The following is a 23786-nucleotide window of genomic DNA, read 5'->3' as shown; positions in this document are numbered from 1 at the left end:
AAAAATGCACCCAGGAATCGATACGAGGAATCGAAATTTTAATTTTATAACAAGTATCCGATTCCAGAATCGGAATCGATTTTCGATTCCCAACCCTACTAAAAACATAGCAATATTTGTCCATGTTTCGCTGTGCAATGCTCTTTTGCCATAATAACCGCAGACTATAATAGAAATACTTCTCTAGCGCATCTTTGCTCCTCACCGCACAGATCATGAAAGCAGTTTTGTATTTCTTTATTTCTTTATATTAAGTGTAGAGACGATGTAAATAATAGATTCAGTATGCAGTGCAGAGAGCTTCATTCATTAAAATGCAAGTTTGTGAGATTGCGATGAACTAAGACAAGTCTAATATAAATATAGTAGTCTGATATAATATAAACCGTTGCAGTCTGATAGTCATATAATGGCAGTGGATGGGCACCAAACCTTTAAAAGTAAACAAAAACATGCACAGACAAATCCAAATTACACCCTGCGGCTCCTGACGATACATTGATGTCCTAAGACACGAAACGATCGGTTTTTGCGAGAAACTGAACAGTATTTATATCATTTTTTACCTTTGATACACAGCAATGTCCTTCTGTTATGAGCACGAGTTTAGCATCAGGCACGTTACATGTGCACGCGCTCTGGCGTAGTATACGCAAACGCCGGAAACGATCTGTCGCGTGTATACGACACTCATTGTTAACATAGAGCACAGACATTGTGGGTATAGCGGCTATTCAAAATGGTAATGACTTGCGCTTATCCTGATTGTTCAAACCGATTTAAAACTAAAAGATTATGTTTGCTTGAGCAAACTCATCCGGGACTGTTGACTTTTCACCGATTTCCCCTTATGGTATTTGCGTATACTACGCCAGAGCGCTTACACAGGAAACGCACAGGATGCTGAGCATGCGCTCATGACAGTTGGACATTGTTGTGTATCAAAGGTAAAAAATTATAAAATACTGTTCAGTTTCTCGCTAAAAAAGATCGTTTCGTGTCTTAGGACATCAATGTATCGTCACGAGCCGCAGGGTGTAATTTGGATTTGTCTGTGCATGTTTTTGTTTACTTTTAAAGGTTTGGTGCCCATCCACTGCCATTATATGACTAACAGACTGTAATGGTTTTCATTAAAAATCTTCGTTTGTGTTCTGCTGAAGAAACAAAGTCACCTACATCTTGGATGCCCTGGAGGTAAACAGATAAACATAAAATTTTAATTTTTGGGTGAACTATCCCTTTAACATTAAATAAGGTTTACAGAAAATATGAAATAAGTTTAAATGTTATTATTGATTATAAAGGGTTTTGTAATTAAATACAACCGAAAGGACATCTAAATTACCGCTATTAACCCCATTAATAAATATATATATATATATATATATATATATAACACCGTTCAAAAGTTTGGGGTCAGTACATTTTTATTTTTTTATTATTTTTTTAAAGAAATCAATACTTTTATTCACCAAGGATGGATTAAGTTAATAATTAAAAGTTTATTAAAAGTTAATAATAAATAATTTACGTTGTTATAAAATATTTATATTTTGAATAAACAAAAAAAAAAAATCACAGGTTCCAAAAAATATTTGGCAGCACAACTGTTGATATTATCCAACACTGATCATTCTAATAATAAATCAGCATATTAGAATGATTTCTGAAGGATCATGTGACGCTTAAGACTAGCTGATAAAAATTCAGCTTTTCATCACAGGAATAAATTCTATTTTAAAGTATGTTAAAATAAAAAAACATTATTTTATATTGTAAAAACATTTTGCAATATTACTGTTTTTTTCTGTATTTTTAATCAAATAAATGCAGCCTTGATGAGCAGAAGAGACTTCTTTAAAGGAACACTCCACTTTTTTTGGAAATAGGCTCATTCTCCAACTCCCCCCGAGTTAATAAGTTGATTTTTACTGTTTTGAAATTCATTCAGCCGTTCTCCTGTTCTGGCGATATCACTTTTCGCATAGCTTAGCATAAATCATTGAATCCTATTAGACCAATAGCATCACATTCAAAAATGACCAACGAGTTTCGATATTTGTCCTATTTAAAACTTGACTCTTCTGTAGTTATATCGCGTACTAAGACCAGCGGAAATGTAAAGATACGGTTTTCTAGGCCGATAAGATTAGGAACTACACTCCCATTCCGGCGTAATAGTCAAGGAAGTTTGCTGCCGTAACATGGCCGAAGCAGGCGCAGTAATACCACACAGCACATGTGCAAATGTTTACTTCCGTCAACATATCCAACGTGCGTGCACAGCACAGACAGACAGCGTTCCTCGCCATGGAGACATTTGTGAGAGACGATTTAGAAGATATTTACTTTGGTGCAGATCCTAAACCGTATCAATTTGAACCAGAATTCACTGAAGCTAAGGTTTTGGTACGCGAAAGACAAGAAAGTGTGTCTGAACTGCCTGGGACAGAAGGGATGAGGAGAGCAGATTCGCGCTGGTGGGGCTTGCCAACCCATGCCAACTAAAAGTGAGTGCCTGTGTTGTCGCGAGTGGGACTAGGTATTGCCATCGATGGCAAGGGTGGATCTACCTGATGAGGAAGTGTCAGGTCGCAACATCCGAGGACTTGGATGCAATGCTGCATCCTGCAATAGTCGATTTTTTTTTCCGGTTTGACAAAATAAACTAGAAAAAACGTCACACGCCGAGTGGACCTAATGGCCAGCTGTCGCAAGAGTAAGTTATTCCTGCTACATTATATAATATAAAGATTTTAAATGCATACTGTCAGTTTGCATTTTCAGGCTTACATTCATGATGTACACTTTTACTCAAAACTGACTTTAAAACACCACCGACTGTTCGCAATAACTTTCTTTTGCAATCACACATGGAATTTGGTCATAGCAAATACTAAGCCAACTGTTCGCCCAAACCTAGTCGTCAGGGGTTGCATTTCACAGGTAACGTTAGCAATAGAGCTTGGCCAACTACGTCACTGCGCGTAGAATTATGGGTAGTTGCCGCCATGTTTTATGTAACGTCGTCAGCCGTCAGTATTACAAGATAGTAGGCTACTATTAAAAAGAAAAAAAAAAACAATGCACAGATCCGAGGAAAAGCTAAATCTTCCATACCGAGAAAAGCTTAATGAAGTGTCAAAGCTGAGGTATTTAGAAAAACTAAAAATAATCAACGGCTCGATCCTTACGAGCATAAAGAGTGGTGGACGATCTAAATGAGTTACCGCCTTAACGCACGTAACATTCCCAGATGTTGTTTCCTACTTTGTTTGTAGTGTTATTTGCCGTTTTACCTACTGCATTGTTACCTGTGTTCTTGAGACTTAAAGTTTACAGCACTGTTGCATCTTACACCTGTTGTGTTTGCACTATAGTAGTAGTGGAACTGAACTTTTCAATTTAGTTGATTCCTATGTTACTGTGAACTGTGCACATTTACATCAGTGTGTTATCCACAAATAAAGGGATATAGAAATGTTCGTGTTTTTTCAATTTATTGCTGCAACGTGGTATGCAATATGCAAAACAGATAATGCATGTTTAATGCTGCGTTCCAGGCAGATTTTAAAGCCCGTAAATCACGACTTCAAACCACCAGTCACGCGTTCCAGGCAAGTCGTGCCAAACTGTCTGAGCGCATTTATTATTATTAATTTGAATGCAACTTTATATTGTCCTAAAGACTATTTTCCCACCATGTACCACTTGCATAAACAACGCACCGTATATCAGAGCTCGGAACTGGGAGTACGTTGATCTAACGTTAGTACGAGTTCACAGATGGGAAATCACAGGTTTGACAGCCGCTCCAGTGCACTTTCACCGGTAGAAGGCTGGAAAAACACGGGTAACGGGTTGCCTGAAACGCGGCATAACTAAAGGCTGTAAAACATTGTTTGTCTATGTATAAGTACACATACATGTGTATATTTTATACGTGTTATATCTATATCTATATCTATATATATACATATATTAGTAGTCAACATTCGAAGTGGATCAAAAAAGTTAAAGTCCTAAGACATGATTTTATTATGACAACTTTGATGAAAGCTTTCGATCCACTTCAAATGTTAACTAGTGTATATATAAATAATTAAATTTTTTTATATGTACATGTGTATATACATATAAATACACGCAATACATGAACATATTTACACAGAAAAGTTTATGTTGGATGACATTCCTTAAGAGCAACTGATTTGACAGCATTAATTTCTTAATTCATGGTTTCATAACAACGCTGGGGCACATATTAGTCAACTAATGCTTTTCCGTCTAACTGCTTGTACCCACGCCATGCAACGCCGTTTTGTTAACTCGGACACTTGGGATCCAAGGTGATTGTCCAAGCTGGAAAGCTGGAAAATCAAACATTTGACAGTCGGCGTACATGCTGGTAATCGGTGAGATTGTGGCAATTAACAACACAACAATAGTTCACCAAAAAGTATTATTTATGCAGAATAAAGTAGACTAAAACTTCACGATCACAATCAAACACAGTGTTTACCGCAGCTCCGTTACCTAAATTCCCAACATGCATTGCGTTGCTGACGTCACGTTCCCAGACTCTATTAATCATGTTTCACTTACAGCCGTGGGCGATGCTCCTTGTTGTTCTGTCTGTAACGTTAGTTTGAAGATTGTTGGGATCGCCGTGTCCTTTAGACGCCGTGCTGTAGTATCGGTAAAACTATCCAAATAGTCATCTGGTTCAAAATCCTCGGAGCAAACACGCCATTTCTTGATCGTTTCTAACGGTGTTTTGAGATCTATGTTCAGAGCAGCCAGCCATTGATTCATTAGTCGAAATTGCTTTTTTTTTTCGTGGGAATTCTATGAAAGATGGTAGTAGATTACGTCTTCGACTTACTATCACAGCCCCTTACAATGCACAGAACCATAGCTAATCACACACAGGTAAATCCAGCCACTAACAATTTACCAGCTGCAACTCTGACAGCTGCAACAACCGGAATTACACAAATTTAGCACCGGTCACATTGGAAGTTACCTAGCTGGGATCTAATTTCAGGCGCTGTGTGATATTAATGCGCCTGCTTCGGCCATGTTACGGCAGCAAACTTCCTCGACTATTACGCCGGAATGGGAGTGTAGTTCCTAATCTTATCAGCCTAGAAAACCGCTGCTTTACATTTCTGCTGGTCTTAGTACACAATATAACTACAGAAGAGTCAAGTTTTAAATAGGACAAATATCGAAACTCGTTGGTCATTTTTGAACGCGATGCTACTGGTCTAATAGGATTCAATGATTTATGCTAAGCTATGCTAAAAGTGATATCGCCAGAACAAGAGAACGGCTGAATGGATTTCAAAACGGTAAAAATCAACTTATTAACTCAGGGGGAGCTGGAGAATGAGCCTATTTCCAAAAAAAGTGGAGTGTTCCTTTAAAGACTATTACAAGTCTTACTTACCCCAAACTTTTGAACGGTAGTGCATATATATATATAATTCTTAAAATGTTACATTGTAATGTTTTCTCCTTGAATTAAAAAAGGCCAAAATAAATGTTCAATGCTTTAACAACATTAAAAGAAGTTAAAAGCACCACTATTTTCAAATATCCTGGTTGGGAGTGGCAATAATTATTGGGATGGTTAGCCTGGTGTTTTGTTTTTGTTTTTTTTAATGACCTGACAACCCTGCTGAAATGTAGAAATGAATGTCCAGACTTGTCGCCACTGTGTTTAATTAACACCGGTCCTGTACCTTTAACAGAGTAGCTGCCACGTCTGAGAACATGAGCTGTCAAACGTCAAACACTAATTTATTTAAGAATCAATTAATATTATGTTGGTTATTTTTCTATCGCGCTTTTCTGTATTAATCACAACCATTCCCGTCATCGTTTACAGCTCCCAGAAAATGTCAAGAAAACTTCCAAAAGAATGTATCCGGGAATGAATGAGAGCGACGAGACACTGATGACAACAGGAACTTCTGAATATCACACTTCACGCTTAAACTTTAAATGACGACTTTTATAAACATGTATTATTATTTCTATACACTCTTACCTGGTTTTACAAACCGATCGCTCATCGCTGCCTAGACTCCAACATCAACACTGCAGAAAATTCTTGTCGTTCGTTCTTCTAGTTCTTCTTCTTCGGTGTGTTTTAAAGGCAGCTCACAAACTTCAATGTTGCATCAGTGCCATCTTCTGGAGTTAAAAAACTCCTACACAAAGCTCCATGTCATATTCGGACAATTAATGCTGCTTTATTAGAAAACAGTTCAGCTATTTCCTGCCTTGTTTACACTGCATTCCAGTATGTTACTCCTATGCTTTCCATTTATTTCATCATGTCCTCTCTCCTTTTTAAATTTCCTGTACATGCTCTACAATTTCTGGTGTTTGACAATGTTCACAAAATCTAGTTAAATGCTACCTATTCTAAAGATCATTGCACATTGAGTCTGAAATTTTTGCATGTTAAAAAATAAATACGACCTTGTGTTGTGTTTTTGCTTGAAACAAGCAAAATAATCTGCCAATGGGGTAAGAAAAATAATCTTGTTTTCTGTTTAAAATAAGATTTTTTTTTGCTTACCCCATTGGCAGATTATTTTGCTTGTTCTAAACAAAAACTCACTTCATTTTGACTTGTTTTTTTTTCTGAAAACAAGAAGATTATTTTTACTCGTCTAGAAAATCCTTCTTGATTTAAGAATTTTTAGATATTTTGGCTGGAAACAAGACAAAATATGCCTTCCATTTATTTTATCATGTCCTCTCTCCTTTTTATATTTCGTGTACATGCTCTACAATTTCCGGTGTTTGACAATGTTCACAATATCTAGTTAAATGATACCTGTAATTTTAAGTATTTAATTTATTGTTTCCTATTCTAAAGGTCATTGCACATTGAGTCCGAAATTTTTGCATGTTAAAAATAAATACGACCTCATGTTGTGTTTACACACTGCAAAAATGCTTTTCTTACTTCTTTTTTGTCCTGTTTCCAGCCAGAATATCTAAAAATTCTTAAATCAAGATGGATTTTCTAGATGAGTCTTGTTTTCAGAAAATACAAGTCAAAATTAAGTTTGTTTTTGCTTGAAATAAGCAAAATAATCTGCCAATGGGGTAAGAAAAATAATCTTGTTTTCTGTTTAAAATAAGATTTTTTTTCTTACCCCATTGGCAGATTATTTAGCTTGTTCTAAGCAAAAACTCACTTCATTTTGACTTGTTTTTTTCTTGAGACAAGAAAAAAAAATTTACTCGTCTAGAAAATCCTTCTTGATTTAAGAATTTTTAGATATTTTGGCTGGAAACAAGACAAAAAATCTAAGTAAGAAAAGCATTTTTTTTGTTGGCCGTGTGTAAACGTGATTGACACAACATTTATTTTTTTAACATGCAAAAATTTTGGACTCAATGTGCAATGCCCTTTACAATAGGAAACAATAAATTAAATACTTAAAATTACAGGTAGCATTTAACTGGATTTTGTGAACATTGTCACCAGAAATGGTAGAGCATGTGCAAGAAAAAATAAAAAGGAGAGAGGACATGATGAAATAAATGGAAAGCATAGGAGTAACAGGACACACTGCAAAAAATGCTTTTCTTACTTAGACTTTTTGTCTTGTTTCCAGAATTATTTTCTTGTTTTCAGAAAAAAACAAGTCAAAATTAAGTGCATTTTTGCTTGAAACAAGCAAAATAATCTGCCAATGGGGTAAGAAAAATAATCTTGTTTTCTGTTTGCAATAATATTTTTTTGCTTACCCCATTGGCAGATTATTTTGCTTGTCCTAAGCAAAAACTCACTTAAGATTTTATTTATTTATTTATTTATTTATTTTTTAAGAATTTTTAAATATTTTGGCTGGAAACAAGACAAAAGATATAAGTAAGAAAAGCATTTTTTGCAGTGCACACTGACTCCAGAACTTTCGTCCGTCAAAAAAAGTTCAGATCCGGTTCGATTTTCTGCGTTTTCACATCTGTAGAAAGCATTTTGATAAGAAAAGGATGACAATAATCAAAAAAAAAAAAAAAAAACGCATACGAAAAGGTCATGACTGTCTCCTCTTTACTGTTTCTTACCTTACTTTCTGAATAAAATAATACATAATATTCACAAATTAATTTGTATTTTCATATCAAAAGTTTATTTAATTTATTTTAGCAAATTTAAATACATTTAAAATGCAATGTTGTGAATAAATCAATCCATCAAACAAAACAAAAGAAAATTGCATGATATAAAACACAAGTGCACTGATGTCCGAGATGCTTTTCCGATTTATTCTGTATCTGAGGACACCGCTTCAGTGGTAGCTCTGGAGACTAAGTCAGCTCGACTAGAGCGCATGTGTTTGTCTGTAGTTGTGGTGTGTGATCTTTGGCCGGCGACAGAGATTTTGTTACTCCTGATGTGTACGCGTGGTTCAGCGTTCACCACATCTCTGTTACTACCCTCCTCTTCCTCGTTCTCAGCCTCCTCTTCTCTCTGCCCTCTGTGAAGCTTCAGTGTCTCTGAGCTGAACTGGCTCAAAGGCTTTCCAAGGATTCCAAAGCTAAAGGCAAATGAAAGTAAATGCAATCAGGCAACAGAGGCATTTAGAAACAAAAGCAAAACAGACACATACTATGCTTTTTAGTATGGCACTTATGAAGTATTACCTAAGAGATTTCAGCTGCTCTTTAAGCTGCTCTCTGAGCCCCTCCATCACAGGCTCTGAATCACGGTGTTCAGTCGAGGGCGGTTTAGGACCTTTGAAGCGCCCAAACAGGTGAGAAGCCTTTTCTTGTGGAGTAGGCAGTAGAGAGACCATCAGAGGGGAATGCTGGTTTATGATTTTGTTCAGGGGAGGAAGACTATTGGACTTCCTGGGTCAAAGTGAGGTATGAGAGAAGGCAGGTTAGTAAAAGCCTAAATCTTTACTTGAATTTCCTTGAATACTTCAATCAAGTTACATCAAATTACTCACAAAGGTAAGACAGAACATAATATTAAAACATCAATATTACACTGTTGATAAAATATTTTAATTAAAATAATATTATATTTTAATTAATCAATACAATTTTAATATATTATTATTTAATACAATTTTTTTTAATAATATTAGTTTTATTTTATCTATTTATTTACTTAATTTTTCACAAATTAATGATTGGGTTTTTTAGGCTTCATTAAAATTTAAAATAATAATAAAAAAAAAAACACTCAATATTTAACAAAAATTATACAATATTTTCATTAATTTTAATTATGATTTTAAATGTACTATTTGCTAAAAATCTGTTTCATTAAGTTAACTACAATTATATTAATTAGTTTATAAAACTAACATCTTAAATATTACACTGTTGATAAAATATTTTAATTAAAACAATATTATATTTTAATTAATCAATACAATTTTAAATATATTATTATTTAATACAAAACTTTTAAATAATATTAGTTTTATTCTAGCTATTTATTTACTTAATTATTCACAAATTAATGATTGGGTTTTTTAGGCTTCATTAAAATTTAAAATAATATTTAAAATAAAAAAATTAAAAAAACACTCAATATTTAACAAAAATTATACAATATTTTCATTAATTTTAATTATGATTTTAAATGTACTATTTGCTAAAAATCTGTTTCATTAAGTTAACTACAATTATATTAATTAGTTTATAAAACTAACATCTTAAATATTACACTGTTGATAAAATATTTTAATTAAAACAATATTATATTTTAATTAATCAATACAATTTTAAATATATTATTATTTAATACAAAAATTTTAAATAATATTAGTTTTATTCTGGCTATTTATTTACTTAATTATTCACAAATTAATTTTTTAGGCTTCATTAAAATGTCAAATAATATTTAAAATAAAAAACAAACCACTCAATATTTAATAAAAAAAACAATATTTTAATTAATTTTAATTATGGTTTTAAATGTACTATTTGCAAAACATCTGATTAATTAAATTAACAGAAATTATATTAATTATATTATAAAACTACCATCTTAAATATTACACTGTTAATAAAATATCTTAATTGAAACAATATTATATTTAAATTAATCAATTCACTTCTAAGTATATTATTGTTTAATACAAATATTTAAAGTAGTATTAGTTTTATTCTAGTTATTTATTTGCTTAATTATTCACAAATGTATGCTTGGGTATTTTAGACGTCATTAAAATGCAAAATAATATCTAAAATAAAAAAACAAACCACTCAATGTTTATCAAAAATAATAAAATATTTTAACTAATTTTAATTATGATTTTAAATGTACTATTTGATAAAAATTTGATAAATTAAATTAACTAAAATTATATTAATTCTATTATAAAACTAACCGCTTAAATATTACACTGTTGGTAAAATAATTTAATTAAACAATATATTTTAATTAATCAATACAATTCTAAGTATATTATTATTTAATACAAATATTTAACATAGTATTAGTTTTATTCTAGCTATTTATTTGCTTAATTATTCACAAATTTATGCTTGGGTTTTTTCGGCTTCATTAAAATGTAAAATAATATCGAAAAAAAAAACACTAAATATTTAACAAAAACAATACAATATTTAATATTTTTTATATGATTTAAAATGTACCATCTGCTAAAAATCTGATTCATTAACTGAAATTATATTAATTATATTATAAAAAACTAACATCCTAAATATCACACTGTTGATAAAATATTTTAATTAAAACAATATTATATTTAAATTAAAAGAATGCAATTCTAAATACATTATTATTTAATAAAATATTTAACAATCAAAAAGAATATGAAATTATCATTAGCATGAGTCATAATTATTTTATCACTTAAAGGTTATTAGACTACATTATAATTTTACCCAGTTGTCCCTTGTTGTTAGACTATGCCACTCTCTTACCAGTTATTCAGTGATGTTTGTCGGGAATTCAGAACCTTAGATTGACTCTTTTGTGAGCTCTCCTGTTCTTTCGATCCTTTTTTTGAATTATTCAGGGCGGGGTTAAACATGTTTGAGTTGAACAAGCGTCCAGTTTCCATCTGAATGCTCTGTAGGCCCCGTCTCTCAAAGGTCACCCATGCAGCATAGCTGACAAATCTGAGGAGACACTGAGGAAGAGGAATATTCAAATCCATTATATGTAAAGACCACATGTGTGACCCTGGACCACAAAACAAGTCATAAGGTTAAATTTTTCAAAACTGAGATATATACATCATATGAAAGCTCAATAAATAAGCTTTCTATTGATGTATAGTTTGTTAGGATAGGACAATATTTGGCCGAGATACATCTATTTGAAAATCTGGAATCTGAGGGTGCAAAAAAATCAAAATACTGAGAAAATCACCTTTAAAGTTGTCCAAATTAAGTTCTTAACAATGCATATTACTAATCAAAAATTACATTTTGATAGGTTTACAGTAGGAATTTTACAAAAAATCTTAATGTAACATGATCTTTATTTAATTTCCTAATGATTTTTGACATAAAAGAACAATCAATAATTTTGACCCATACAATGTATTTTTGGCTATTGCTACAAATATACCCCAGCGACTTAAGTACTTAAGTATCAGTGCACAAACCTCATTTAGTTGCATGTCACAGTCAATGGACGCGTTTAGGGACATCCTGACTCTGTTGACATAAATCAGGCATGCTTTTATTCATCACTTTGCTCATTAAAGGGATAGTTCACCCAAAAATGCGACAAATGTAAATTTTTAGCTGAAACCGTGATCCTTGGTTGCATGTTTTTGAGAATAAAAAAGCATATCAAGAAGCACAAAATTAATACATGTGGCTCCTGGTGATATATTGACTTCTTATGAAGTGAAACAATTGGTCTGTGCAAGAAATTGCACATTATTTACAACATTATTACCTGTAATTCAGACCCTCAGGCAAACAGTCTGAAGTTCTTTTGAACTGGTTCTTTTTGTTAAACTGGATGAACCAGTCACCAAATCAGAACGAAGCATCTTAAATAGTTTGCGGTCCAAGCAGCACAGATCCACACTCAAGATCTTACTCAATCAAAACCAACATGAGCCAAAAACAGCATATCCGATCCTATGATCAATGCACTGATTCAGCGCTCCAGTTCCTTCAACAGTCACTAAACTGAGAAAACAGTTTGACCAAGGACAGATGATTCGCTGAAATGAGCAAGCAAGAACCGAACACTTGAATAAAGGGACGAAATAAACATTTTTATGGTTTCTCTTTGTTTAAAAAGGTGAGCTGATTAGTGAAGTCTAGTTTATTCACTTTATATGCTTTAGATGTGTTAAAGGATTAGTTCACTTTCAGAACAAAAATGTACAGATAATGTACTCACCCCCTTGTCATCCAAGATGTTTTTTTCTTTCTTCAGTCACAAAGAAATTATGGCTTTGGAGCAAAACATTTCAGGATTTCTCTCCATATAATGGATATGTATGGTGCCCCCAAGTTTGAACTTCCAAAACGCAGTTTAAATGCAGCTTTACAGGGCTCTAAATGATCCAAGCCGAGGAAGAAGGGTCTTATCTAGCGAAACGATTGGTTATTTTCAAAACAAATTGACAATTTATATACTATTTAACCTTAAATGCTCGTCTTGTCTCGTCTCTGTGATGCGCATGTGAAGTCTGTGTAATCCGGGTCAATACAGTTAGGGTATGTCGAAAAACTCCCATCTCGTTTTCTTCTCCAACTTTAAAATCATCCTACATCGCTGCAGAAGTACCGACCCAGTGTTTACAAAGTGAACGTGCAAAGAAGATCAAACGTCCTTTGCAAAAAAAAAAGGTAAAACAGCGTTGTAGGCAGTGGCGGCTCCTGACAAATATCTCTGGGGGGGCAACTGTTCCGATGATGGTAAAGATAACCGCTTTAATGGGTAAAATTATGATAAAATTCAGATAGCCAACTTTACAGCATTACATTACATTGTTTGATTTGGTTTCCCTGTTCCTAGATGGCAACATCAGGCATGAATTGTACAAACTGTACAGTATTTTGAATAGCTATATTACATTTTTCGCAATGGTCTCAAATACACTGAAACACTTCCACCATGGCCATCAAGAGACACATTGTCATCAACTAGTTTGCCCTCTAAGAGTAAAAAAAAAAAAAAGCAATACTGCTTTACAATTAAAGACTTTTTATTTCTCATATTAAAACTGTAATTAATCAAATATTTTCAGAACATATTCAGTATAAATTTGGCTGCCAATATGCAATCAATACAACTATTTACAATTCAACATTTGAAGAATACAACAGTAAACAGGGTTTGAATATTAGTGAGGTCCGAAGTAAGGTGTTAAGAATTGTGCTATAATAACACCCACAAATGCACTACATATAGCCTAAACTTCAAAATAGACAGACATGTAGATGATTGTGAAAGATTTTTTATTCAGTATAATGTTTTACATTCGTTTTTTTTTTAGCTGAGGGAATTTTTATTTAGAATAATGACACTGGCATAAAACTAACGTTCAACTTTCCACTTTATAAACGTCCCAAAGTGTCACACTAAATTGGACAAACGAGTCAAAAAACATGTATATTAGGTGGATCTGGCAACAAACGGAGGCTGCTGCACCCGCGCTCTCTCAACGCGTTATCAAGCCCCGTTCACTGCGCTAGCTTCTCGCAGCAACATGAATTGCATACAATTATGTGATATTAGGAGGTTTAAACGGCTAAATAATCATTCAAAGAGCTTGACATTTTATTTTTGAATATAAAAAATGACCGAGGTCCGGACCTCGGTGACCTCATAGCTGGCTACGGCCGTGATAACATAAACAATGCACCATTTAATAACACACATCACTTGTATTGAAATTTTGCTCGCCTCTCTTTTAAGCAGGCAAAGTGATCAATTACCCTCTCATTAAAATCAGGCATATCTGACAAGTTCCCTCTCCATTGAAAGCATGGCCAATGCATTCAGACGTCTCGCTACGCGTGCGTGCTGTACATCTTCGAGCACGCATCAGTGCGTATTACGAAATCACGTTGGGGCGAGCCCTCCCGGTGCCCATTGAAATGCATTGTAAGGTTCAAAATGTGAAAAAAAAAATCTCACAATATAACTCTATGAGACCGGCTGGGGCGATTTTCAATCTGACTGAGATCGCCCCAAGGGGGCGGGGTTTTTAGGTTGGAAAGTGACATTCAGGCTGTTGATTGTACGGTAATATGCAGACTAGGACCAGCAAAATAAGACTCTTTTTCACCTCTCTTTTTTCGTGTGGCTCAAGGAGGGCGATGCACTATCGCCCACCATGGGCCAGCCGCCCCTGGTTGTAGGACGTTACTACCCTAACTGTATTGACCCGGATTACACAGACTACGCATGCACATCGCAGAGACGAGGATTTGAGGTTAAAAAGTATATAGATTGTCAATTTGTTTAGAAAATAACCGATCTTTTTGCTATATAAGACCCTTCTGCCTCAGTTGGGATCGTTTAGAGCCATTTGAAGCCGTGTTTAAACTGCATTTTGGAAGTACAAACTTGGGGGCACCATACATATCCATTATATGGAGAGGAATCCTAAAATGTTTTCATCAAAAAAAAACAATTTCTTTAAGAAATTTATTTCTGAAGAAAGAAAGACATGAACATCTTGGATGACAATGGGGTGACTACCTTATCTGTAAATTTTTGTTCTGGAAGTTAACTAATCTTTTAAACATCCACATTTAACATTATTATTGGGTGCTTTAATAATATAATTGTGTGATTATGTAAATAAACTAGTGAATTGAACCAGTTCATCAAAACTAACTGAGAATCTGATTTCCCTATTTGCCTGAGGCTCTGGATTACAGGTAATAATGTTGTATATAATGTTCAGTTCTTGCACAGACGGATTGTTTCACTTCATAAGACCTCAAAATACAGTTGAAGTCAAAAGTTTACATACACCTTGCAGAATCTGCAAAATGTAAATTATTTTACCAAATTAAGAGGGATCATTCAAAATGCATGTTATTTTTTTATTCGGTACTGACCGGCATAAGATATTTTACATAAAAGACGTTTACATACAGTCCACAAGAGAAAATAATAGTTGAATTTATAAAAATGCCCCCGTTCAAAAGTTTACATACACCTGAATGATCTACAGCTGTGTTCAGCATTTTGTGCATTTGAACTCTTTCCAACAATGACTGTATGATTTTGAAATCTTTTCACACTGAGGACAACTGAGGGACTCATATGCAACTATTACAGAAGGTTCAAACACTCACTGATGCTCCAGAAAGAAAAACCATGCATTAAGAGCCGGGGGATGAATTTTTTTTTAATTTGAAGATCAGGCTAAATTTAACTTATTTTGTCTTCTGGGGAACATGTAAGTAATAGCTTCTGAAGAACAGTACTTAATGTCCATTCAAAAGTATTCACCCCCAGCTTTTAATGCACAGTTTTTCCTTCCTAAGCATCAGTGAGCATTTGAAACTTCTGTAATAGTTATTTCTTTCGAAAAGATGGATCTCAGAATCATACAGTTATTGTTGGAAAGGGTTCAAATACACAAAAATGCTGAAAAACCAAAGAATCTGTGAGACCTACAGAACTTTTCTGAAGAACATCAGGAAGTTTTACTGTTCAGGACAAACAAGGGACTCATGAACAACTACTGTATCACTAAAAAAAAACACAGCTGCAGATCATTCAGGCAACAACTCAGTATTAAGAATCAAGTGTATGTAAACTTTTGAAAATAAATATATATGTAAATATATTTAACGTGAAATATCTTATTCAGGTCAGTACTAAATAAAACATAACGTCTAGGTTACGTATGTAACCCCGGTTCCCTGAGGACAGGGAACGAGACGCTGCGTCCTGGTGGACACTATGGGAACTGCCTCCAGCGTGACCGGCTCTGAAGCTCTTATAGAACAATGACAATGAACTGTGACATTGGCCGGCGCCAGCCTATGACATCATCACAAGGCGCCTACCAGTATAAAGGTGTGCTTGTGAATACATCAACCATCTTTTTGTCTGATGAAGACGTAAGTGGGGCCCGAAGCATGGCTACGAGACGCAGCGTCTCGTTCCCTGTCCTCAGGGAACCAGGGTTACATACGTAACCTAGACGTTCCCTTCCGGAGGGAACTCTACGCTGCGTCCTGGTGGACACTATGGGAACGTCTATACCAACGCCGCCATGCTGAGGAGTAAGTGAACAACTGACTGAATGAGGAGTCAAGAAGGAACATCACTCCCCACTACCAGCGAGAATCGCTTGGGCCGACGTCATGGCTAGCTCGGCTACCCAAGCACGGAACTCCAAGGAGTGGAGGCCTGATTCTTCTAAGCGAGAGTAGGCCTAACTACACTCACCACTACAGAAAGTAGTGAAGCTTATCACTAAGCCTTCATACTAAGCGGGGGTTCTGAAGAGCGGAGGCTCCAGAAAGACTCTCTAAACGAGAGGAAGCCTGGCAACACTCTGTGCTTGCGGGGGAACTCTGGGAGTGGAGGTTGGAGACATCACTACACTCAACACTGGAGGTGATTCATGAGGCTCCAAGAGCCTAAGCAATAGAACCACCTAAGTGGAAACTATGGAGAGCGGAGGCTTAGCCAAACTCTCAAGTGAGAGGAAGCCTGGCGACACTCTGTGCTTAGCAGAGGACGACTCTAAGAGTGGAGGTCTCATGACCTAGCTACACTCAACACTGGGGTAATCAGTGAGGCTGAATAGCCTATGCAACAGACTACCTAAGTGGAGTCTCTGGAGAGTGGAGGCTTTGACGAGAGGAAGCCTAACAACACCCTGTGCTAGCAGGGAACAATTCTAAGAGTGGAGGTCTCATGACCTAGCTACACTCAACACTGGAAGTAATCAGTGTGGACTCAGCATCCTATGCCACAGGATTACCTGAGTGGCGTTTCTGGAGAGTGGAGGCTCTAGCAAGAACACTCTCAAACGAGAGGGAGCCTGGCGACACTCTGTGCTTATCAGAGGATGACTCTAAGAGTGGAGGTCTCATGACCTAGCTACACTCAACACTGGAGGTAATCAGTGAGGCTCAAAAGGCCTAGCCAACGAAACTACCTGAGTGGAGTCTCTGGAGAGTGGAGGCAAGCGGGAGCCTACTACACTCGATCCTGCTAGCAGTGCTACCTGGATTGGAGTTGGAAAACTTAGAGGTTTTGGAACCAACTCAAAAGATGGGAACGAAGGATTTCTCCGCGTAACCCACACCGTATAGGATTTCAGAAAAGGTCCCGGCACACAGGGGGGGCCTTTACCATAAGTATGGATTTCAGAAAAGTGCCTAAGTAGAGCACTTACCACTCATGTGGATTTTAGAGAGTGCTCAGAGACATGCATGAGCAATCACCACTCTTTGTGGGTTTAAGGAGGTGCCCAGGCATAGCGAGGGAAATCACCATCTTGCAATCTCTAGGCAGTAGCAGGGCCTGAAAGCGGAGCTTTTTGGAGAGGGGAGGCTTCGGTAAAAAGGCTCTGTCGAGCGAGAGGAATCCTACGACGCTCAATCCTACAGAAAACTCTTAGAGTGGAGGTCTCGTACATACCCTATAAGGAAGGGAGACCTGACTACACTCAACGCTTGAGGTAAAGTTATAAGACTCACAGATGAGCTCTAATGCTGAAAGCAAAGCTGTATAGTGGAGGCTCCGAGATTGCATCTCTGAAGAGAGAAGCCTACGACACTAGGTTTTGGTGAGTGGAGAATCAGCACTCGCCCAAAAACAGTCAGCGGGGCACACTGGGGCCTACCCGCTGCCATAACTGTGAGAGTGAAGGTCTTAGTACTGTGGCTCTGACAGAGAGGAGACCTGTTACACTGTGCTATCAAATGGAGTTGGAAAACTTAAAGGTTTTTGAAACCAACTCAAAGAATGGGAACGGAGGATTTCCCTGCGTGTCCCACACCGTATAGGATTTCAGAAAAGGTCCCAGCACACAGGGGGGGCCTTTACCATAAGTATGGATTTCAAAAAAGTGCCTAAGTAGTGCACTTACCACTCATGTGGATTTTAGAGAATACTCAAGAATTCGTGTGAGTAATCACTACTCTTGTGGGTTTAAGGGGGTGCCCGAGCATAGCGAGGGAAACACCACATGTTTGTCGGGCGATAGCATAGCCCAGAAGCGGACATTTTGGAGAGGGGAGGCTTCAGCAAGACGGCTCTCTAGGGCGCGTAGTAGCCTAACGACGCTCAACCTTTAAGGAAGCTCTTCAGAGTGGAGGTCTCAAACTGAGAACCCTCAGAGGAGGGGAGACCTAACTACACCCCACGCTTGAAAGTGACAAGGCTCACAGAAAGCTCCATGCTAGAAGCAGAGCTGTATACAGTGGAGGCTTCTTAAATGTTTCTAAGGAAACTAGCCTACAACACCTGGTCTTAGTGAGTGGCGGATGGCACTCTACTAAATTAATTAGCGAGGCATGAAAGTGCCTACTAGCTGTATGCGGCCTGTATCTCTGGGGAGCGGAGGCTAGACAGAACACTGAGATAGAGGGAGCCTGCGACACTCGGCCACTGAGAAAGCTATATGGAGTGGAGGTGTTAACCTAACGACACTCAAGCTCTAAGGAGAGCGGAGGCTATAGCAGAAAGCATCTCTTGGGCAGAGAGGAGCCTAGCGACGCTCTGTTCGCCCTAAAACCGAAACACTCAGGAGTGGAGGTCTCACTTATATGATACAAAGATACACAGGGAAGGGACCTGACTACACTCATGCCTAAGGGTAACAAACTTAGCCAGGTCTCAGGGAGCGGAGGCTTCAGCAGAGCTATCTCCTGCAGCTCGAAGAGGCCTAACAATGCTCACAGGGCTTTCTAGAACACTTCAACTATGTATACGTATGTATAAATAAAGTCTAAGCTGAGCTCAACATAGCGGAGGCTTCAGGATACTCGAGAAACGAGGAAGCCTAACAACGCTTCACCCCATATGGGAGTATTACAAGTGGAGGTCTCGACACACTGGATAAACACGAGGGGAGACCTGGCTACACTTGACACTTGGGGGCAGTAGAGCCCAATAGAGGGCTCGAATACTACAATATGTCTCACCCAAGTGGAGCTGGTAGACAAACAATACATACCTAAACATATATACTTACCCACATATATGTCAGTTCATGTACCAGGCCAACGGATTGAGTTTATCAATCTAACGTCAGCCCAGCCCCAGAGTCTTATGGGGGAGAAAAGGACAGGTGGTCGAACGATAGTGAGGGAGAAGGGAGAGGATCGTTTCCCTACGATCCCCTCTCCTACATCGCACATCACGTCTCCTCTGAGACCTACAGTACTCCTCCCAGGAGGAGGGTCTCGAGTGGCCACACAAACCGCCTGGTCCTGCCTCTGGCCCGCAGGCCAGGAGGGGCCAGGCTCCCCCATGTGTTTTGGGTGGGGATGAAGACCGGGTCTTTATCCTCCAGCAGATCAGCCTGGTACGCCCGCAACACTGCCACTGTGTGCAGGCAGCACCAGCCTGACCCGCTGCCACGTATGCCCTCAGCGTCGACGCCACTCCCACCAAGAGACAGCAAGCATATCCTCAGGCAATGACATCGACGCCCCGCCATACTCACGCACTCACTCTGCATCATCATAACTAACATGCTGACATAGATGAGTGTGTGAATATGGTTTATCCCATGCCCTCCCGATCTTATTATATAGATCAGGAAGGAATGGGATGCACATGGGGGCTGGTCTGTCATGGCCAGGGAAGATTACTCATAAAAACTGCTATGAGCCATCTCCCCCTGCCCGTGCTTTGAACGCAGATCAAAGCAGGCCGCAGCGCGGTTCATAACAGACAACAGCTTATCATACGCGGGGCAGGCAGGCTGTGAAAGCTCAGAAAATAACTTTTTCGCCCTTAACAGCCACATCCTGCTCACCTGGCTTAAAACCAGTAGAGCACTTGCTGCTGTATCAAAGGATGTCAGAAAACAATACATCCTTCGCCTGCAGCTCGCCCTCATTCGCGGCTGACGAGCGTGAGAGATTACACATCTCTCAACTCGTGAACGCGCTTCATCTGTAACCGCCGCAAGCTCGTTCTCCGTGCAGCCTCGGCTGCAACGGGACCCGAGCCGCACAGGGCAGATAAATGTCCCAATTCCCTCGGGAAAAGGGACAACGAGAGCGGAGTTTCTTTAGAGAGAAACTCTCACAATGAACGCGCTCTGCACTCTCAAGAACAGAGCGCGCGTGCTCTTTACCCAAACACATAACAAACAGGTTGTGCACGTCATCTGGTGTCAGATTTCTCTGACACGGATTTCGTACATTTCCCGAACTGTTTACTCTAGGAATCATCATTCTACTCACGCTTAGAACAAGGTCAGTCTGAAGGACAAAAAGATGGTTGATGTATTCACAAGCACACCTTTATACTGGTAGGCGCCTTGTGATGATGTCATAGGCTGGCGCCGGCCAATGTCAAAGTTCATTGTCGTTGTTCTATAAGAGCTTCAGAGCCGGTCACGCTGGAGGCAGTTCCCATAGTGTCCACCAGGACGCAGCGTAGAGTTCCCTCTGGAAGGGAACATGCATTTTATATGATCTCTCTTAAAATAATTTTGCAGATTTTGCAAAGTGTTAGTACATTTTTGACTTCAACTGTATCATCTGAAGCCATGGGTATTACTATTGTGTTCTTTGATACCATGGTTTCAGCTAAAAATCTTTTGTTCTACTGAAGACAGAAGGTCACCTACATCTGGGATGGAATGAGGGTAAATAAAAAAACAGCACATTTTCATTTTTGGGTGAACTCTCAATTTAAAACAGCAGAAAAAACACATAATTTATATGGCAGGTATGGTAGCAGACCTGTCAGAAATTTGCTGCTGATGAGGCAGCAGCTTCATCTGCAGTCTGAAGTAATAGACGGCAAGCTGCCTTTGTGCCAGATCCAGCTTAGCAGTCATCTGCGTCTCAGAGTCACTGAGTAATGATTGCCCGCTGGTAATGCAATCGTCACAGATGAATACAATTATAAAAGGGCTGTGGTAGGTTACTAAATAAGTTATATATACACATCGTAATCATGCCATTTCAGTAATTAAGCACTTTCTTTAATAATTTCATGCTTTCATGCATCCAAATTTAAACTCACGGTATGACAAATGTTGGCTTTTCCTCCAGAGCTTTCTTCTCAAAGTAGCAACAAAAGTAGAGCAGGAGATTGGCAAGAAGCTCATCCAGCTCTTTGCTTCTGCAAACATTTTGGGCAAAAATATAAGTATGAAAATGTAAAAGCAAAAATGCATAGTAAAATAAAAGAGAACACAAATAAAACTCACTTTAGCAGAGACAGAAAACGTGGAGGAATGGGAAACCTGTCGTTCTTTTGTAGCAAACAGACCGCTGCCACTGTAACACATTTAATGTATATTAAATCATCTTAATTATGGTGAAAAGATTATTTGTCATTGTGATTTCTTTATGAAGCAAAGTACATGGACTTACATTTAACATTCTGAATTGTGACACATTCTGTTTGTGAGCATTTTATTGAGGTCTTGAAGTCTTCCAGTTGAGCGGGACTCACTGTATTCCTTTGAAAAATGAAACTGAGTAAATCAGTTGCTCAGAATAACACATCAAAATCCTACAGAATGATCACTGTGAACAAAAAGTACTTTTGCCACTTCTCCAAAGGCTTTCTTGAATGCTCTTGGGATTTAGATGTATTTGTTTTTTTCTTCTCTTTTACCTCTTCTTTGGCTTCAAAGCTGCAAACAAAAGAAAACTAAATTGCAAATTTAAACCAAACAGTGACAGAGTGTTAAAAACTTAATAATAAAATATTTGAGACATGGCACCAAACTCAGTTTTTTACCGTATGAACTCCAGGTTTTTTGTTTCATCGCTCCACTCCCAACGTCCAGAGGAAGGCATTGTTATCTGTTATGCAATAATTTGGAGGAATCCGGTAAAACCTTAATTTTCTCTCTCGACCATATTACTGACTATGCTCTTCTTAAAGTTTGTATATATATACACTACCAGTCAAAAGTTTGGATACACTTCCCTATTCTCTTTGTTGGGGAAGTGTGTCCAAACTTTTGACTGGTAGTGTGTGTATATATATATACATATATATACAGTCAAGCCCGAAATTATTCATACCCCTGGCAAATTCTGACTTAAAGTTACTTTTATTCAACCAGCATTATTTTGACCAGAAATGACACAGGCTTCTCCCAAAAGATAATAAGACGATGTACAAGAGGCATCATTGCGGAAAAAAATATTTCTCAGCTTTTATTTACATTTGAACAAAAAGTGGCATGTCCAAACTTATTCATACCCTTTGGAAACTGTCACAGTCTATGGGAAAATCCAAAGTTCTATACCATTCCAAATAGTCCCAGCTGTTTTAAAGCATCCTAATTACCCTGATTCATTGGGAACAGCTGTTTTAATCAACTCAACAGGTGAAAAACAGAAGCTCTCTGCTGTTGGTTTGTGGACAGTCATGGCTAAGACAAAGGAGCTCACTGAGGACCTGCGGCTGCGCATTGTGGCTGCTCACAAGTCAGGAAACATTTATATCTAAATGTTTTGAAGTTCCAGTGGCTACAGTGCAGCGTATTATTAAATAATACAAGACGTTCCACACTGTGAAAAATCTCAGAGGACGTGGTCGGAAGCCAAAAGTGACACCTGTGCTGGACAGGAGGATAGTGAGAGAGGTAAAAAAAGAATCTAAGGATCACCACCAAGGCCATCCTGATGAATCTGGGCTCTGCTGGTGGCAACATCTCAAGGCAGACAGTCCAACGGACACTGCACACCGCTGGATTCCACAGACGCAGACCAAGGTGGACACCACTTCTCCAGATAAGGCACACAAAAGCCCACTTGGCATTTGCAAATGCTCATCTGGACAAAGAAGAAGACTTCTGGTCTTCTGTTTTATGGTCAGATGAAACAAAAATTGAATTGTTTGGCCACAATGATGTAGCATTCATTTGGCGTAAAAAAGGAGAAGCCTTCGACCCTAAGAACACCATCCCCACTGTCAAACATGGTGGTGGGAACCTAATGTTTTGGGGGGGTTTTTCAGCCGGTGGACCAGGGAACCTAATCACAGTCAACAGCACCATGAAAAAGGAGCAATACATCAAAATTCTCAACAACAACATCAGGCAGTCTGCAGAGAAACTTGGTCTTGGGCACCAGTGGACATTTCAGCACAACAACGACCCAAAACACACAGCAAAAGTGGTGAAGAAATGGTTATCAGACAAAAACATTAACGTTTTGCAGTGGCCCAGCCAGAGTCCTGATTTAAATCCAATTGAGAATCTGTGGAGGGAGCTAAAGATCAGGGTGATGGCAAGGAGACCCTCCAACCTGAAAAAGTTGGAGCTCATCACTAAAAATAATTGGGCAAAAATACCATTGGAGACATGCAAAAAGCTGGTCAGCTATTATAGGAAGCGTTTGATTGCTGTAATAGCCAATAAAGGCTTTTCTATTGATTTATTAAGAAGGGTATGAATAATTTTGGACATGCCACTTTTTGTTCAAATGTAAATAAAAGATGAGTAATAATTTTTTTCCCACAATGATGCCTCTTGCACATCGTCTTATTATCTTCTGGGAGACGTCTGTGTCATTTCTAATCAAAAAAAAAAAACTTGCTGGTTGAATAAAAGTAACTTTAAGTCAGAATTTGCCAGGTGTATGAATAATTTCGGGCTTGACTGTAT

The 23786-nt window shown here is 37.7% G+C and overlaps 1 protein-coding gene across 1 annotated transcript; it reads right to left on the bottom strand.

The window, feature by feature from the left end:
• Positions 1-8299: 8299 nt before the first annotated feature.
• Positions 8300-21966, bottom strand: LOC141316619 (protein phosphatase 1 regulatory subunit 36). The gene is made up of 9 exons (XM_073832807.1): positions 21908-21966; positions 21708-21800; positions 21535-21623; positions 21369-21438; positions 21182-21280; positions 20896-21027; positions 10942-11139; positions 8680-8886; positions 8300-8573 (listed from the first exon to the last, which is right to left on the bottom strand). Exons 1-9 carry the CDS (start codon positions 21964-21966, stop codon positions 8300-8302), a joined length of 1221 nt encoding a protein of 406 aa, XP_073688908.1.
• Between the last annotated feature and the right edge of the window lie 1820 nt (positions 21967-23786).

This window comes from Garra rufa, unplaced genomic scaffold (genome assembly GCF_049309525.1).
Source record: "Garra rufa unplaced genomic scaffold, GarRuf1.0 hap1_unplaced_120, whole genome shotgun sequence".
Lineage (NCBI taxonomy): Eukaryota > Metazoa > Chordata > Actinopteri > Cypriniformes > Cyprinidae > Garra > Garra rufa.
Note: the sequence above shows the minus strand (reverse complement) of the source record. Positions and strands in the feature narration are given on the sequence as shown.

Coding starts and splice junctions, on each gene's coding strand:
- LOC141316619 (XM_073832807.1), bottom strand. CDS start 21,966: ATGCCTTCCTCTGGACGTTGGGAGTGGAGCGATGAAACAAAAAACCTG. Junction 8,887..10,941: donor CAAACATCACTGAATAACTG/GTAAGAGAGTGG, acceptor ACTTTGACCCAG/GAAGTCCAATAGTCTTCCTC. Junction 8,574..8,679: donor GAGCAGCTGAAATCTCTTAG/GTAATACTTCAT, acceptor ATTTGCCTTTAG/CTTTGGAATCCTTGGAAAGC.